A 17,690-nucleotide genomic window follows, 5' to 3' on the forward strand; every position below is an offset into this window, starting at 1 on the left:
GCCATTTTTCTTCAAATTTCGCCAAAAAGTCGCCACTCAACCTATGCATGATGAGCCTAGTAATAAAGATTGCTAATTGTGATTAGCCCCTGAAGTAGAATACCATCCGTAACTCTAAATTATATTGACGTTCTTAATGCCAATAGATTCACCCACATCACCATAGGAGGGCTCACTGGGCTTCCCCATGGGAGCACTGAGAGGGGGCATGCGTGCACCAGGAGTGTCCCTGAAGACTAGCGCCTAACAAAAGTTTGTGGTAGTTTCAGCTGTATCGAATACAGGGCGAAACAGAGGGACGGTGTATGGGGCCTTCCTGTGGATTTGAGAGAATATTGTTGTATTGCAATAATGTGTCCAGTAATCCAACAACTTAATTACAAAACAACAGAAATAAATTAAAAAGGACTGCGTAACCGTGGCGATGCCCGCACCCAGCTTTCTTTGAAGTCATGCTTACGCTACAAATCGCTTCAGTGCAGTTTCTGAAGGCTGCCCAAAGAAAGTGACTTCTTGGCTGCCCCCGAAAATTATGTTAAAAAATTTAACCTTTACATACCTAATCAAGGCGTACTACTCTAGTGAAGAAGTCAACGACCTATCGAGGACAGTTAGAAGTGTGGTCAGAACATCTGGCCTAACCATTACCTAGCCACTTGAGAAGCAAAACTTTAAAGAAGCTTAAAACTCTGAAAGCACCTAAAAAACCTATACCACCACTTCGCGGTACGCGAAGCACTCAGTTGACATGAATTCTGCTGGGAGGTTGCTGGCGGATGCACCAGTATGCCAACGTCTCAAGGATATAGGTGAATTGAGAAACAGGACAGAGGTACTGAATTGCACATAAAGTGTGTCTTCCATTGGAGGTTCTAAATCTGTTAAAAATTTTAAAAATTTTGCTGCCCATTTACTTCCAAAACACTGAATATAGAATGCACAACTAAGTCTAGACATAAGCCAAAAATTGCCAAAAAAAATCACAATGTTGCCATTCATAACTTTAAGTCACCACGGGCCTCTCAAATTTGCCAATTTGGTGAACAGTAGCTAGCAGTCACAACCCTGGGTGCAATCTTAAGTGACGAAAAGAGAGTAGAGTGGCTCATGGAACAAACCGGGGTTAAGGATATCACAGTTGAAATCAAGAAGAAGAAATGGACAAAAGCCGGACATGTCGTACGTAGGCAGGATAATTATAGTATCCAGGGGTGGAAGCAGGCTTCAGACTCTTGAAGCGACTTTGGGAGCAGGAATAATGCGGTTTTGAAGCAGTAAAAAAGGGAATTTTGGGGCAGCTTTGGAGCACCGAAAGGTGTATTTTGGAGCATCAAAATTTAGTTTTGAAAGAGATTTTCAGTGAAATTTGCCAAATCACAAGCGAAAAGTCCCCAAAAGTCGCCATTTTTCTTCAAATTTCGCCAAAAAGTCGCCACTCAACCTATGCTTCAGACTCTTGGCGAAATTTGAAGAAAAATGGCGACTTTTGGGGACTTTTCGCTTGTGATTTGGCAAATTTCACTGAAAAGTTGGTGGCAACCCTGGTTAACCAATCATTTTCTTTTTCATTCCTCGCTGCGTAATCCTCAATTTAAGCTGAACTCTCTCTGTAATTCTCCATGTTCCTGCTCCTTTAGTAAGCACTGGCAAGATGCAGCTGTTACATACCTTCCTCTGGAGGATTAGTAGAAGACTACCATTCATGATTAGAGAATGCTTGCCAAATGCACTCCACCTCATCCTTATTGTTCTAGTTAGTTTACTCTCATCGTTCGGATCCGGGGTTACTACCTGTCCTGAGAAGACGTATCCCTTTACAAATTCCAGTGTCTCGCCACTTATCACAAATCGCTGTTTTCTGCCGAGACTGTTGCACATTGCTTTAGTTTTATGCATATTACTTTTCAGACCTAACTTTTAGCTTGCAGTGTCCAGTTCAGTAATCAGGAGCTGTAATTTGTCCCCTGAGTTACTCATCAATGTCATCAGCAAATAGCAAGTTAGCAAGGTACACTTCATTAACTCTTATTCTCATCTCTTACCAATCTAGGGCCCTGAGAACCTTCTTGTAAACACAAGGTGAATAGCATTGAAGAGATCGTGTCTCGCTGCCTTACACCCTTCTTTATTGGTATTCTGTTGCTTTCTTTATGGAGGATTATTGTGGTTGTGGATCCACTGTAGATTTCTTCCAGTATGTTTTACAGACTTCATCAATGTCCTGATTCTGAATCACTGCTGATACAGTCGAACACAGCTATAACGAACCCACATGTATCGAATTTTTGAGTATAATCAACTGGCAAGTTATTCCCTTGAAATTCCTTTGTAAAAGTGTGAAAATTCGCACGTTTAAATCGTACGGCATTTTTACCCGCCTTTGGATATATCGAACGCCGCGCAAGCTGGAAGGTGCGCTTTGGCACTAGCAGTGGCACCCAACGACCTCCGCCCTTGCGGCACCACGCCTCCGCCAATATCCCAAACGCTCGAAAAAAAGGCAAGGGCGAGAGGGCTCGGACTGCGCATCTCCAAATTGCAGAAAGTTTTTTTTTTCTTTCAATTCTCTTCCTCTCTTTCATGCTTTCGCCGCGTACGCTTCGGCTCGGAGAGCAGGAACGAAGGAGCCGACGTCCTCCTCCTTTTGCCTTCTCTTTTATTTTTTGTTGCTGTTCTGCGAGGTTTGATCAGCCAACCGTAGCTCACGCCTTTTGCTGTTGCCCCCGCAGGTAGCCATCACCTTAGGCACTGTGCCGTGCTCCCTACCGGGCTGCAGAAATTAGGTGCCTTTTTTCTCTTCTAACCACTACCACCACCATCGCCTCTCGAGCGCTTTGTTGCTCTCACGCTTTGTTGCTCTCAAGCTGTCGCGTCGCCCACGTACCACCCATTGTGCAGCATTTCTTTTTTACATGCATGGTGTGTGCAAAGCCGATGCGGATTCGTTGAATTGTCGACTTCTCGTGTAGCTATGGCCAGCATCAAGAAGCACAAGAGCCTTGACTTTGCGACAAAGTTGAAGGCTATTCAGCGTGTTGAGGTGGGTGAGAAATGTTCGACCGTCACAGACGACTTCAGGATACCACGGAGCACTCTGAGTACCTTGCTAAAAAAAAGGCAAATGCCAAGGCAATGCCCGCGGAGCAGCAAACGTCGGGGAGCTTCTCATGTGCGTGCTTCTGCCAACGGTAAATGTAGAAAAGACACTGTATGCCTAATTTTTAGAAGTGAGCACAAGCAACATTCCGGTGGATGGCCAGATGCTGATTGCCAAGGCCAAATAATTTGCCGCTGTACTTGGTGAAACAACTTCGCCGACAACAACGGGTGGCTTCACCGATTTAAGCAGCGCTATGACATGTTGGCAAAACCATTTTTGGAGAAAGCGAAGCTGTCAGCAGCGAGGACATCCAGCAATGGATGTCGAAAAAGTGGCCGGAAATCTCTGAGAAGTTTTCTCCCGCGGAGATCTTTAATGCCTGGCGAGACATGAACAGTGCTTTGAGATAGGTAATAGTGAACTTGAAGTTGTAAAAGACTTATGTCTACTTAGGACAGGTAATAACTGCGGAGACGAACCACGAGACTGAACTAACTAGAAGAATAAGAATGGGCTGGAGCACATTTCGCAAGCACTCTCAACTCACGACAGATAGAACGCCACTATCCCTCAAAAGGAAGGTGTTTCTAAGCTGCATCTTGCCAGTACTTAGCTACAAAGCAAAAACCAGGAGACTTACAAAGAGGGTTCAGCTCAAATTGAGGACGATGCAGCTAGCAATAGAAAGGAAAATGGTAGGTGTAACCTTAAGAGACAAGAAGAGAGTAGAGGGGATTAGGGAACAAACCGGGGTTAAGGATATCATAGTTGAAATAAAAAAGAGGAAATGGACATGGGCGGGGCATGTAGCACATAGACAGGATAGCCACTGGTCATTAAGGGTAACTAACTGGATTTCTAGAGAAAGGCAAGTGGGTTAGGGGGAGACAGAAGGTTAGGTGGGCAGATGAGACTAGGAAGTTCGCGGGTATAAAGTGGCAGTAGCAAGCACACGACCGACTTGACTGGTGGAACATGGGAGAGGCCTTTGTCCTGTAGTGGACGTAGTCAGGCTGATGATGATGATGAGACGTAAAGGCGGACACAGTGGTCAACTGCTTCCCGCAAGGCATGCTTCGAGATGGCGGAACTTGTGGAAACCGGTGAAGACGATGGCGAGCGCATTGACGACACGTTTCGCGAGTTGTGATAAGATCGAGACTAGCATCTTCAACATTTCAAAAATAAAGGAGCAGGCTAAGGTTAGCAATTTTTTTTTCACGCAAATAAATCATTATGTTGCGGCATACATACGGAATTAGCTGTCATTCTTCAATGCACCTATTGTAAGATGATTCGCTACAGGTAAGTTCTCGGGACCTCTACTTTTTATATCGAATTTTTTATATATCGAACTAATTCGCGATCCCCTTCAAGTTCGATATATCCGTTGTATCTCAACCAAGTCAAATGATTTCTCGTAATCTTTTAAGACTATGTATAGGGGTTGGTTGCATTCCACACATTTCTCTATCACCTGATTGATAGATAAAATGTGGTCTATCGTTGGGTAGCTCGTTGGTCTATCGTTAATCTATCATTGGGTGATTGAACTCTAATGTCATCCTAACTTTATTAGCTATTACTTTTGTAAATAGCTTGTAAAGAACGGACAGTAAGCTGATGGGCCTGTAATTTTTCAACTCCTTGACATCCCCTTTCTTATGGATTAAGATAATGTTGGCATTTTCCCAAGGTTTTGATACTCTTTCCATCAAGAGGCACTTTGTATACAAAGTGGCCAGTTTTTCTAACACACTCTCTTCATCATCTTTCAACAGATCTGTTGTTACCTTATCCTCACCAGCAGCTTTGCCTCTTTGCATTCTTTCTTGTGCTTTGTTAACTTCTCTTGTTGTTGGTCATGACACACCCTAAATCAACACCTGGCAGTAAAGCGCAAAAGAGTTTACCACGATGCTTTACGGGACGTCGCTCCAAGCATCTGTCATAAGTTTTATTGCCACAAGTGGGTCAATTTTCAGTTCGACTCCAGAGTGAGGATTTCTCAGGAACAAGGTGAGTAGTCCACCAGCCGCAGAAACAACACTGCTTACAAACAAGAAAGAAGTAAGCCCCCACCATCGACATGTTGGCAATAGCAATGTCACTTGTGGTTTTGCAGCAGGCAGCCGCTGTTTTAGCACGAAAAGCTAGAAAAAGTTTAGCCTCGGAGAGGTGCATTCCAAAACCGAAAACCCCAAAATACATCGCAAGGTAGCACGTTTCGAAGGCCATGCTTTTTTGGCCTACATGCCAATGGGCGCGAGTACACGAGGAAGGTAATGCGAATGTTACAACAGGATCTCTGAGTCACGTGGCATTCTTGTCTTCGTGCCATTCTTGTCTTTGTTGAAGAATACTTTGTTCGTGCATTAATACTTGCAGATCACGCATCAAGCAAACTAGTACACCCAGAAGTGCCGCACAACCAACCAGATCAACGCGATGAAATAACACTGCCTCTTTGTCACCTACATGTGAATAGAAATCGAACTTGTCAGAATGCCGGAGAAAAATGATCGATGTTTGTTGGACAAAATGCTTTTTCTGAGCTTTGGCGCGGCATAGAATTCGATATAGCGGATGTTCCGCTGTGTGGGAGTTCGATATACGTGTGCAGCTGTCGCAAACTTCTGCATGGGAAATTTAAGGGGATTGTTCAACTGTTTGATATACTCAATAGTTTAGTATATCCGGGATCAGCTGTAGTATCAGACTCGTTGGGGCTAGCGGTAACAATCACAAAAAAATGGAAGTAGTCCTCGTAAGGAATAGGCACACACAGGGGAGCTATGGGCATAGAAACAAAGTGTTGTTTATTTATTAAAGATATGAAACTGCACAAATGGCATGACCTGATTGCTTGTCATGCCTGCCAGCTCGGTCCCAATTCTCTTCTCTGTGAACTGTGGATAGCACAGACACCTAAGTAAAGCAAATCCCCTTCATCAACGCGACCCCTGCAGTGAAACAGAAAGACCTGTTGCTCTGCACAAACCTGGGGAGGATAAACACTGTTGAGCATGGAGTCTGGTGCTGGAGTAGCCTAAGAAGCATGCTGAACATGATACTCAACAGTAAGACTGGCATGAGGGCCAAGGGGCCTCGAACGAGGGGCCTCCAACAATTTGAAGACGTTTAGGGTCCCGTTTGGATTGATACCCTATTTTCCTATGTATAACAGGTCCATCCCTGCACCCCAAACTACAAACCATTAGAAATTTTTTAATAAACCTCCTTCAGTGTGCAAGCCCATTTTCATGGCGAGATTTGCACTGGAAAACTGTATAGCGAAACGACTTTTTTTTTCCAAGTTGAATATCGACGCTGTAATTAATGTAGGTAGCCAATCTTGAATTTAAAAAGCGCTCGGCAATACTGCAGTAGGCAAATGATTTTAGGTCCTAAGTGTATTCGCAACTGCCATGGTGTGACACTTCATTTGTAATAACTGCACTCATTTGCAAAATGTGGTAAAGCTCGTTCCTTTAGAATAGGAACGAGCTTTACTCGTTCCTATTCTATTAGAATAGGAACGAGCTTTACTGGCCATGAACAACAAAAATTTTTTTTATAGCAGTCACAGTCATTCAGGCCTTCTTGGTGATTTCACTTGCAACTAAACGTAGTGGAAACACAAAATGTACATTGAAAACCAGGAATGTTGCTTTTCCATCTTAAAAGCTTGGCTTGTATCGATTTATCATGTTTTTTCACTGCTTTTGATTTCAAAACACCTCTGGTGACACAACCCGATCTCCTCGAACTGAAAGATCTCCAGATCTCACACTCAGACATCCTTTCACCTTTGACTGTGAGATCACCGCCCAGTTGCGAAACCAAGAAGGTTACCAGCTCCCATGACTTTCTAGACAATAAAATTCAGTTTTAATCAGCTGACCTAAGCCAGCTATGTTAGTTGTGTTTGCGTAGTGTCCATGCGGCTGGCACAAGGGTTCACTGTGCGGGGGCTGTCGTAATTGGTACTTTTTTTTTTCTGGTCTAGCTTTTTCTCGAGATCTTGTATTATTAACACCACGGTTAGAGCGCACTTTCCTCCCACTCTTTGTTCTCATCACTTGCGATTTTTTTTAGAAGTTAAAGGTTCTTTTGTGCGAGTTAACATGTTTAAGATGAGTGTAACCAGATCATGCAATAGTGTACTTCACTTTTCCAGATTTGCCTTGGAGCGGCTGGACATGTACAAGAGGCACAAGGCTGAATTCATAGACTTGAAACTGCCGCCTTCCTAAGAGCAGCTGTCCGGTTTCAAAGTGCACGCCCCCACCGACAGAACTGACCCACGATGCGACCTACCTCGGCCGATGGGGAAAATGGTCTTGACTTACCGAACCATCTGGTTTGCAAGATATTCAGTAGTCAGGCACATCGCACTGCTGCCTGTCTAGGTTGACGACTCTTGTCACACACGTGTGTTTGTTCACCACAACGGAGGCTTAGAGAGTTTTTGTAGGTCTCCAACAATGGCCAAAGAGTGTACCAGATATTTTTGCTACACCCTGTTTGTATTTAAGTTTTGTTGCACAAGTTTGTTCTTTTTTAACTGGTTTTTTCAGTGCCTTACGCAAGCTACGGGCTGTGTGTCTTGCTATCGACTGAGAGTACTTGTTTTATGAGGGAAATGTGATGTTTAGTGCCGTGGCAGGTGAGAAATGGTGAAGAGTTGTTTAGGATGCAGCTCTTCTGTTGAGTTTACACACTTTCATGTGTTCGTTGCAGCTTTGCAAGTTTTTGACGCCTCGTTTTTCTTGTCTTTGCTCTTGAACTGCTTTTAGCCTGCCCACGGTGAGAAATTGAGAAAATGAAAGGAAGGGAATCTACCGCAGCGGCGGGTCAAACACTTTTGATAGGTGTAGCTATGTAAGATGCAAGTCATAAGTTATAGTTAAAACGGTTATAAAACTATTGCAAAGCGTGACATATGCCGGCTACCTAAGGGGAAAATGAATGAAAGTATGTTTTTTGAGGCTTTACACCTGAAAAATGCATCTCCACTATCTTGCGCCTATATTAGTGGGCGATATGGAGGACTACTTGGTTGCCAACGCAAAAAAACTTCTTGAAAGGGCCCTGCAGCACTTTTTGAGCATGTTCAGAAAATGCCGATCTGTAGTTGAGGCTCCAGAGAACATGGGAGCTAAATATTATAGTGGAGCACACTGCCTGCAATTTAAAATAAATTTTTCTAAAGTCAGCTAAAATTCACTTTCTTCTGTCCTCGAATGATGCTACACACTAAAAAAATCACCACGTCACAGGCCCAAGTATCACAGAAGTATCTCAGGAAGCTGCATATGGTTATCTTTCAATGTATAAATCCTGCACAAAAAATTATGAAAAGTAATTTCTTAAAGGGGTCATGAACCGCTTGGTGGGGAAACATGTCGGGTGCAAAGCAAGCGCTGCTTTGAGCAGCTCAGCCAAATCTTGCAGTTGTGCCTGGCAAGGAGCATTTATAAGTGAAGTGCGAAGTCACAGCTTTCTGAAGCCTCCTCGCTTATTAAAACAGGGTTCCATCCTCACTGTTGTATGTCGTCATCCAGCAGATTGCTCCCATAGGTATCATAGGTCAACAAAACTTGTGGAGTTCACTCAGACTCGCTCATTAAATATATTTTTGCTTTGGGCTCACTCAGACTCACGAAAGTTTTCCTCAGCCAGACTCACTTGGACTCATACTGACGAAAATGTTTTTCAGACGGACTCACTCAAAGTAAAACTCGCCAAAACGTTACTCACACGGGCTCACTCAGACTCAGATTCACGGTTCTATTTGAGTGAGTCTAATTAGATTCCTCGACCGTGGTGTCAATGCTGTTTAACATCAGTATGTCAAATAATCGGTGCTCTTCTTGGTGCCGTTTGACACAGTATCTTTGATTGAGTGTTCTGAGTGTTTCCAAACCAGTAACGTCATTTCTCTTGTAAAAGATGACAGCACAAGATAATTATCATCAAGAAATTTCCTGGAAGAGTTTGTGGGGGGAGGTCAAGGCACCCTAATGGGTTATTCACGCCTCTAATTAATAAATATTGAAACTGTGTATGAAAGACACTGCTTTGGAACACCTGTGAGTAGGCGCGAGTATAAACATGAACCAGGTAAGGCTGATAGTAATGCTGAAGATAACTAGATAGGACCTTACGTCTGCAAAATAAAGTGGAACTCACTCAAGAAATATATTCTGCACTTTGGACTCACTCAGACTCACTCAAACACATGGCTCAATCTGAGTGAGTCTGAGTGAGTGACTATGAGTGAGTTCGCCGACCTATGACGAGCATACACCAAGAGGAGCGCTCTTTGAACCAGACGGTAGGAGCCACCATGGGCCAGCTTTGTAGTTTGCCGACATTGCACAGTGAGCCACAGTCGTGCACTGGAACCACAACAGAAAAAACAACGCTCAAGGTCATCGTGCATATATCGAGATGGTTCTCTGTGTAGGCTTGAGTGCATTCCTTGGGACGAGCGAAGAGAGAAAGTTCTGAAAGGTTTCGACCAATCCCTGCTACTTCAGTCTCATTCTTGATGGATTCGAGAAATCTGTTTGGCAATACATTCGTGAGCCAGTAACATTGGGTTCATTCGATGATTACTTGGAAAGGTGGTTCCGGGCCCTAATAAGTAGCAAATGGGCCCCTTTCATACAAGCATTAAGCCTGCATACTTCCGACAGCGAATCGCCTACTGCTCTTTTTTTGTGTGTGTTATAGAGGCGAGAGGCCTTTAGAAGCAGCAGAATTCTGTGCATAACTCTCACTCTGCATTATAAGGTGTTCAACTGAAGTAGGCTTTTCATTGAAAAATTGCAGACTGTCAATAGTGTAAAGCTTTCTTTGGGCTAGTTCGTGCAGTCTTGGAACGTATATATGGGCTGCGTAAAAAAAAAAACATGGACAAAAGTCCTGTGTAATTTCATTCGTTTGTGTTTTTTTATGCAACCTAAATATGTGTTAATATAGCAAAGACATGTTTAATTCAAAAGCATAATACATTAATGAAGACCATGACTTATTAGTGATGTGCTTTTTCCACGAGCTAGGGAAACCTTTAGGGCAGCATTGAAAGATGGCCACCACTCATCACTGAAAAATGCCACTGAAATAACTCAGCTAGTGTGTGCCTTAGAGAAAATAAAATTTTTTGTTATAAACCCTTCTGCACACAGTTTAAATGTGGAAGTTCACAAGCTTTTCAGCATACCTTGTATATATTTTTTCAAAAAAATTAAAAAAGCACTTTTAAAAATTGGCCACTTTATTACATCAACGGAACAGAAATGTCACCAAGCTGCACCGACTTCAGGGAAAAAAGTAAAAGCCTGCCTTTCATAAAGTGTCGGCCAAGAAGCATTTTCAGCATTCATCTTGAGTTCATGCTCTCCCTGCAATTGCTTAAAAGCACTTCAGGGACCACTGTGATTGGTTGTGCAGGCAGAGATGCAACTTGTGGAAAGCAAAACCTTTTTTTTGTTTGTTTTTCACCTTCACAGAGCAGTTAAATGAAACAAGTTGGTTGGATGAAACACTACTTCTGCACGTCTAGTGTCGCAACAGTGCACATCATGCGGCACTTTGTCACTTGTTCAAGTACTGTAACCCAAAGAAGTTGAGCGTATGCTTCGTGCAATAATTGCAGTGTCCTTTGCTGTACGCTATCTTTTGCTTTGAAAGCCACTGCATGCAAATATGCACAGACCAAACACACACAAAGGAAATATATCACAGACAAGTTCTCTTCCGAGTTTGGATGTATTAGCTTTGATTGGTAAAAGTTATGACAGGCTATAAATGATAAGTGAAAACTATAAAAAAAAACTGAAAAAGCAAACTGAAAATTTGATTTTTGCGTGCCATACAAAGACACGTCTTGCTGCATCTTCACACAACTGCCAGCAGATGAGCTCGTTTTGGTAACAATGTTTAGTTTACTGGTTTTGTTTTTTTATTTTTTTGCTCTTTGATGCTATGGTTTTTCTTTTTATGGGAGCTGTTGAGCTTGGCTGAGAAGTGGCTGACAAGATTGTTATCAGGGTCAGTGTTTCTCACTGACAACAAAAAAGTTAGTTTTGAATTTGTAGCTACCATGGTTTTCTAATCAGTTCATTAGGGACAAAAGACGAGCCAAGTTGATCATGTGCATGTTTTGTTCGGAGGGCAGATAACACGACAGATCATCCAATGCTTGTGTGTTTTTTCGCACAGGCATGAAAACGTTTTTGAGCTTTAGTGATCCTCTATACTTTTTCTGGAGGGTGCATTTTTTTTCTTCTGCTTGTTTTTACATCATGTGAGATATCAGGAGGAGCTGGTGAAGAGCCTTGTTCAGAGCAAAACTTGTCATCTTACTGTTCGCCATCTATTTCAGAATAGTATTCTTCTTAGTACAAGCACACACTTCTGTTGTGCAGGAAGAAACAAACCAAATTTTAGTGTTTATTTGGGTTCAGTTCCTCGACTATGAGCGCCTCTGAAATGGCCTCGGGTGACAGTGGCAAAATCACTTGTGTGCGGTGAAGCCAACTCCCACTACAACATGAATTTTTTCCTTGTGAATATCAATCTGATCGAAATTGTTTGTATATTATTGCTTGATATGACCATCAGAATGATCTTGCACACATGGAAATTGTCTATTCTGCAAGTTTGTTGACTTTCTTTTTTTGCCCTTCTCAGAAGGTTTATTGTCCAGTTGTAAGTGCTGTTACAGTGTTTGGCCTTCTTTTCAGATATCAGTTGTTGTTTCTGTTTAATCATTTTTATTGTTATACTGTTCCTTCTATGGAATTTGTTATGGAAGTATTCTTCCTTGATGTGTCTTTCTTTTCAATGCCACTACTGAATGTAACAGGCTAATGTAGTTGTCCTTGCGGGTGAAACTGCGAGTTTACGGACGGAAGCATGAATGGTTTGTGTGTGCCATTTTGAGAAAAGAAAGAGAATGAGTCCTGGGTAAGTGCTGAACAGTATAATCTTTAGTTGTTGCTCATTTGGATTTTTGTGTTGTGTCCTGTTGAAATGATGTACCATTGACTGGTGGTTTTGATTTCCTGTTTTATTAACTGGATAGCCAGAGTACATGTAAAAAGGCTGGGATCAGGTGTGTGTGCTGTATACATTCCTCAGCATTGAGTGCTTGACCATGCAGCATTTCTTATTGCTGTATTTTGCAGCCAGTGCCGAATTGACTTTGATCGGTACTTTAGAAACATATACATAAAAATATTGTTGAGTGAAGTTAGTGCATTTCCTTCTGTATATAATACAGTGTTGAGGGTACAAAAGTAGGAACACTTTTCAGTATTTATATAAGGAGATGGGATCCCTCCATCTTTATACGGGGCCCTATTGTTAGAAGGACAGGCAGATCTCTTTTTGACAAGTTCATTGTTCTGTGCTGTTAGCAAGCAAATCTGCACTAAAAGCATGTGAACACGGGTTTTCAATACTCACCTAACTGCAGAAGCAGAATCTGGTGGTACAACGACAGTTTTTTTTGTGTGATCTGAATCACTTTAATAATGTGGCATAAAGATGTAAGTTGCACAATGCAAAAGTTAAGGCAGCAATGTCGAGTGTGGTTCATTAGAGATGCAGCAATTGTAGTTTTCAGCTTAATCACTGAGAGTCCTGAAAGCTCAAAGAGTGTTCATTTAGTCAAGTGAGATTTTGTTTTCATTACCCGTATTTAATTTCTGGCCACATGCACTCAGATGATTGAAAAGTTGACTTGTGGGAATATTTGAATGCCTTGAATATTCGAACGAATATCACAGTATTGCTGAAAATTTTGAAGTATTCGAAATGAACAAATGGATGTATATTAGTCCGCATGTAACCTTCATAAAAATGGCTTCACTGCAGTGGAGGAATGCTAAGCCAAAAAAACATCTAGTGATTGGAAATCCACACTGCCCCGAAGCCTCACTTCAACGTTAAATGAAACTGTCACCCTCACATTGATTCATAGTTTTTGACATTACTGCCTTATATGTTCTAAGGGTAGTAACTATTAAAATGTAACATATATTACAGGTTATCACTTGCATTCTATCAAAAGTCAAATTCTGCTACTATTCAAAGTTGTTTCCACTTCCTTTGAACCACAAAAGTGGCATTTGCACAGGCCTTGTTTTGAATAAATACATATGTATAGTGGGCAGATTGGTTAGGTCATTACAAATATGCCATTTTTGCTTTACAACGTGTGATATTCCAAATTGTTTCAAACCTAAAATTCACTATTCGCCCGAGCCTAGTAAAAAGCACTGTGTCTTTTTGTAACATGGACATGCTGTGATCCTAGCTGTAGTATAGTTCTTTGCTTTATACAAGCATCAAGTTGAGATGAAATGTTACCCAACGTTACGAGAATAAACTCAGTTTTAAAACTCCGTATCTCCGCCAGCGTGGGAGGATGGGCCGAACATCGGTCGCGACAACTAGCAGTGCTGCAGTCAGATTTTGTGCTACTTTCTGCACATCCTCTGCTATGGCGACATACCGTGGTGGTCCACTGTGAACAACAGCGTGGCAGCTTTCTTGTTGTACTATCATCAAGCTTAATCATTCGTCGTGCTTCCAGTTGACATTTTCGTGTCAAAGTTGTGGACTGCTTATGAGGATACGCACAAGGTCGCTAGTATAGATTGTCGCTCTCTCGTATCTCGTGTCTTGCAAGGCCGACACAGGCAGTGTCTACTAGTAAAAACCAACTGCTTACACTGCACAACTGTCCACTGGCCATATGTATGCACTGAATTACGCGTATGGAATTCAACCAAGGGCTTCTTTACTTCACTTTCGCTTGACTTGACTCAAGCAGATTTTTGACTCAAGCAGATGCAATGGAAGCAAGAGTACATTCAAAAGTAGTCGGGCACAACCCAACATCAGTGTCCCACCAATTGTTGAAGGCAACGCTTCTCCTTCATCCAATACATAAAAATAACAAAGACGAAGTAACAATCAAGCATTACGAAACAATATCCAATTATGCAAGATTCATGCGATAACTCCACCACTCTACGATGCACTTGATCTAGTTACCCCCGTGTGAAGATGCGGACGGATTTTCTTCATACGGTGTGAAGTGTTTGCACCTATATACGGCATGCCTCCCACTGTTTGTGTCATTCTTTCGAGATCCAACAAGATCAATTGGCATACGTGGCCTCTACACAAGCCTTCTTGCTGGCTTTGTGTACTGTCTTTCTCGCAGTTTTCTGCTCAAAATGGGTGTGTGTGTATTTTCATTTTTGAATGAAAATAAGTTTTGCAGAAATAAGTATATCTGAAAATTCGTAATCAAGGTATGTTCTTAGCACTACTCTCACTGCAAGACCATTCTTCATTTACTGCGTTATGATGTCTCATTTTATCCAGGTTTAATATATCAAGGCTTGAGTGTAGCAACTTTGTTCTAATGGGTTATGAGTGTATACTTTATGTCGAGTGCGATGTTGATGACTATGAAAAGCAAGTGCGATCGAGGCCGCACAATGTTTCTGCCATCATGGCACACCATTTACAAGGTTCCAACTGCACTCAAGCCTCAATATAATGAACGTGGATAAATCGAAGCATCATAACGCTGTAAGCGAAGAGTGGTCTTGCGATGAAAGTGGTGCTAAAAACCTACAATAATTACAAATTTTCGGTCATAGAGTACCCATTTTCCTGCAAGTAGCAACTCTATTTTATTGAGGTATAAGTGTATATGTCGTGACAAGTATGATCCTGGTGACGATGAAGAACAAGTGTGGTCCAGACCACAAAATGTTTCTGCCATCACGGAATAGCATTTACAAGGCGCCAACGGCACTCAAGCCTCGATATAAAGAACAGGGAATAAACAAAGCATATGAACGCAGTAAGTGAAAGGTGGTCTTGCCATTGAAAGTAGTGTTAAGAACATACAATTTTGACGATTTTTCGGGTATAAGGAACCCTTTGTCAGGCAAATGGCAACTGTGTTTTAATGAGGCTTGAGAGTATACGTTATAAGGAGGATGATGCTGACTATGAAAAACAAGTACGATCCAGAGCACGCAATGTTTCTGCGATCACGGCACAGCATTTACAAGGTGCCAACTGCATTGAAGCCTCAATATAATGAATGTGGATAAAACAAAGCATCATAACGCTATAAGTAAAGAGTGGTCCTGCAATGAAAGTGGTGCTAAGAACATACATTTATTTCAAATTTTCGGTTATTAGGTACCCACTCTTGGGCAAAAAGCAACTCTACTGAGGTATGAGTGTATACGTCATGACGAGTATGATCCTGATGACCATGAAGAAAAAGCGCGATCCGTACCACACAATGTTTCTGCCATCACGGCACAGCATTTGCAAAGTGCCAACTGCACTGAAACCTCGATATAACGAACATGGATCAAACGCAACATTCTAACGCAGTAAGTGAAGAGTGGTCTTGCAATGAAAGTAGTCATAAGAACATACACTTGCAAGGATAAGATTTTTTGGGTATAAAGAACCCATTTGAGTGCAAATAGCAACTCTGTTTAATGAGGCTCGAGGGTATATGTTATAATGAGGATGATACTGATGACTATGAAAAACAAGTGCAATCTAGACCACACAATAATTCTGTCTTTATGGCACAGCACTTACCAGGTTCCAACTGCACTCAAGCTTCGATATATTGAACGAGGAATAAACAAAGCATCATAATGCTGTAAGGGAAGAGGGGTTTTGCAATGAAAGTGGTGCTAAGAACATACTTTTATTACAAAATTTCGGTCATGGGGTAACCAATTTCCTGCAAGTATCAACTCTATTTTATTGAGGTATGAGTGTATATGTCATGACAAGTATTATCCTGATGACGATGAAGAACAAGCGTGATCCATACTACTCAATGTTTCTGCCATCACGGCACCACATTTGCAAGGTGCCAACTGCACTCAAGCCTCAACATAACGAATGTGGATAAAACGAAGCATCATAACGCAGTAAATGAAGAGTGGCCTTGCAGTGAAAGTAGTGTTAAGGACACACGTTTATTACGACTTTTCGGTTATAAGGAACCCGCTGTCATGCAAATAGCAACTCTGTTTTAATGAGGCTTGAGGGTATATTTTATAAAGAGGATGATGCTCATGACTACGAAAAACAAGTGCGATCCAGAGCACACAGTGTTTCTGCCAATACGGCACAGCATTCGCAAGGTGCCAACTGCACTCAAGCTTCGATATAACAAACGTGGATAAAAAGAAGCATTATAACGCAGTGAATGAAATGCGGTCTTGACTTGAAAGTAGTGTTAAGAACATACGTTTATTATGACTTTTCGGGTATAAGGAACCCACTGTCATGCAAATAGCAACTCTGATTTAATGTGGCTTGAGGGTATACAATATAAGAAGGATAATGCTGATAACTATGAAAAACAAGTGTGATCCAGACCACACAATGTTTCTGCCATCACGGAACAGCATTTACAAGGCGCCAACCGCACTCAAGCCTCGATATAATGAACGGGGAATAAACAAAGCGTCATAAAGCAGTAAGTGAAGAGTGGTCTTGCCATTGAAAGTAGTGTTAAGAACATACATTTGTTATGATTTTTCGGTTATAAGGAACCCTTTGTCAGGCAAATATCAACTGTGTTTTAAATAGGCTTGAGAGTATACGTTATAAGGATCATGATGCTGATGACTATAAAAAACAAGTGCGATCCAGACCACACAATGTTTCTGCAATCACGGCACAGCATTTACAAGGTGCCAACTGCACTAAAACCTCAATATAATGAACGCTGATAAAACGAAGTATCATAACAATGCAAGCGAAGAGTGGTCCTGCAATGAAAGTGGTGCTAAGAACATACCTTTATTTCAAATTTTCGGTCATAAGGAGCCCACTTTTGGGCAAAAGGCAACTCTATTTTATTGAGGTATGAGTGTATACGTCATGACGAGTATGACCCTCATGACGATGAAGAACAAGCGCGATCCGTACCACACAATTTTTCTGCCAACACAGAACAGCATTTACAAGGTGCCAACTGCACTCAAGCCACGATATAACAAACGTGGATAAAACGAAGCATCATAATACAGGAATGAAGAGTGGTCTTGCCATTAAAAGCGGTACTAAGAAGATACCTTTAGTACAAATTTTAGGTCATAAGGTACCTATTTGCGTGCAAAAAGCAACTGTGTTTTAATGAGGCTTGAGAGTATATGTTATAAAAAGGATGATGCTGATGACTATGAAAAATAAGTGCGATCCAGACCACACAATGTTTCTGCGATCATGGCACAGCATTTACAAGGTGCAAACTGCACTGAAGCCTCAATATAGTGAACGTGGATAAAACGGAGCATCATAACGATGTAAGTGAAGAGTGGTCCTGCAATGAAAGTGGTGCTAAGAACATTCCTTTATTTCAAATTTTCGGTCATAAGATGCCCACTTTTGTGCAAAAAGCAACTCTATTTTACTGAGGTATGAGTGTATACGTCATGACGAGTATGATCCTGATGACGATGAAGAACAAGCACGATCCATTCTACTCAATGTTTCTGCCATCATG

The 17,690-nt window shown here is 41.7% G+C and overlaps 1 protein-coding gene across 2 annotated transcripts in view; it reads left to right on the plus strand.

Moving 5' to 3' along the window:
* The window catches only part of eas (ethanolamine kinase 1), a 155,316-nt gene extending 141,791 nt beyond the window's left edge, over positions 1-13,525 (plus strand). For both annotated transcript variants that reach the window (XM_075886453.1, XM_037420169.2), the window contains one exon: positions 7,281-13,525. In XM_075886453.1, coding sequence (XP_075742568.1) covers positions 7,281-7,356 — 76 coding nt within the window. In that variant the 3' untranslated portion in view covers positions 7,357-13,525. The remainder of the gene's footprint in view (positions 1-7,280) is intronic.
* Positions 13,526-17,690: the final 4,165 nt, after the last annotated feature.

Source organism: Rhipicephalus microplus, chromosome 2 (genome assembly GCF_043290135.1).
Source record: "Rhipicephalus microplus isolate Deutch F79 chromosome 2, USDA_Rmic, whole genome shotgun sequence".
NCBI lineage: Eukaryota > Metazoa > Arthropoda > Arachnida > Ixodida > Ixodidae > Rhipicephalus > Rhipicephalus microplus.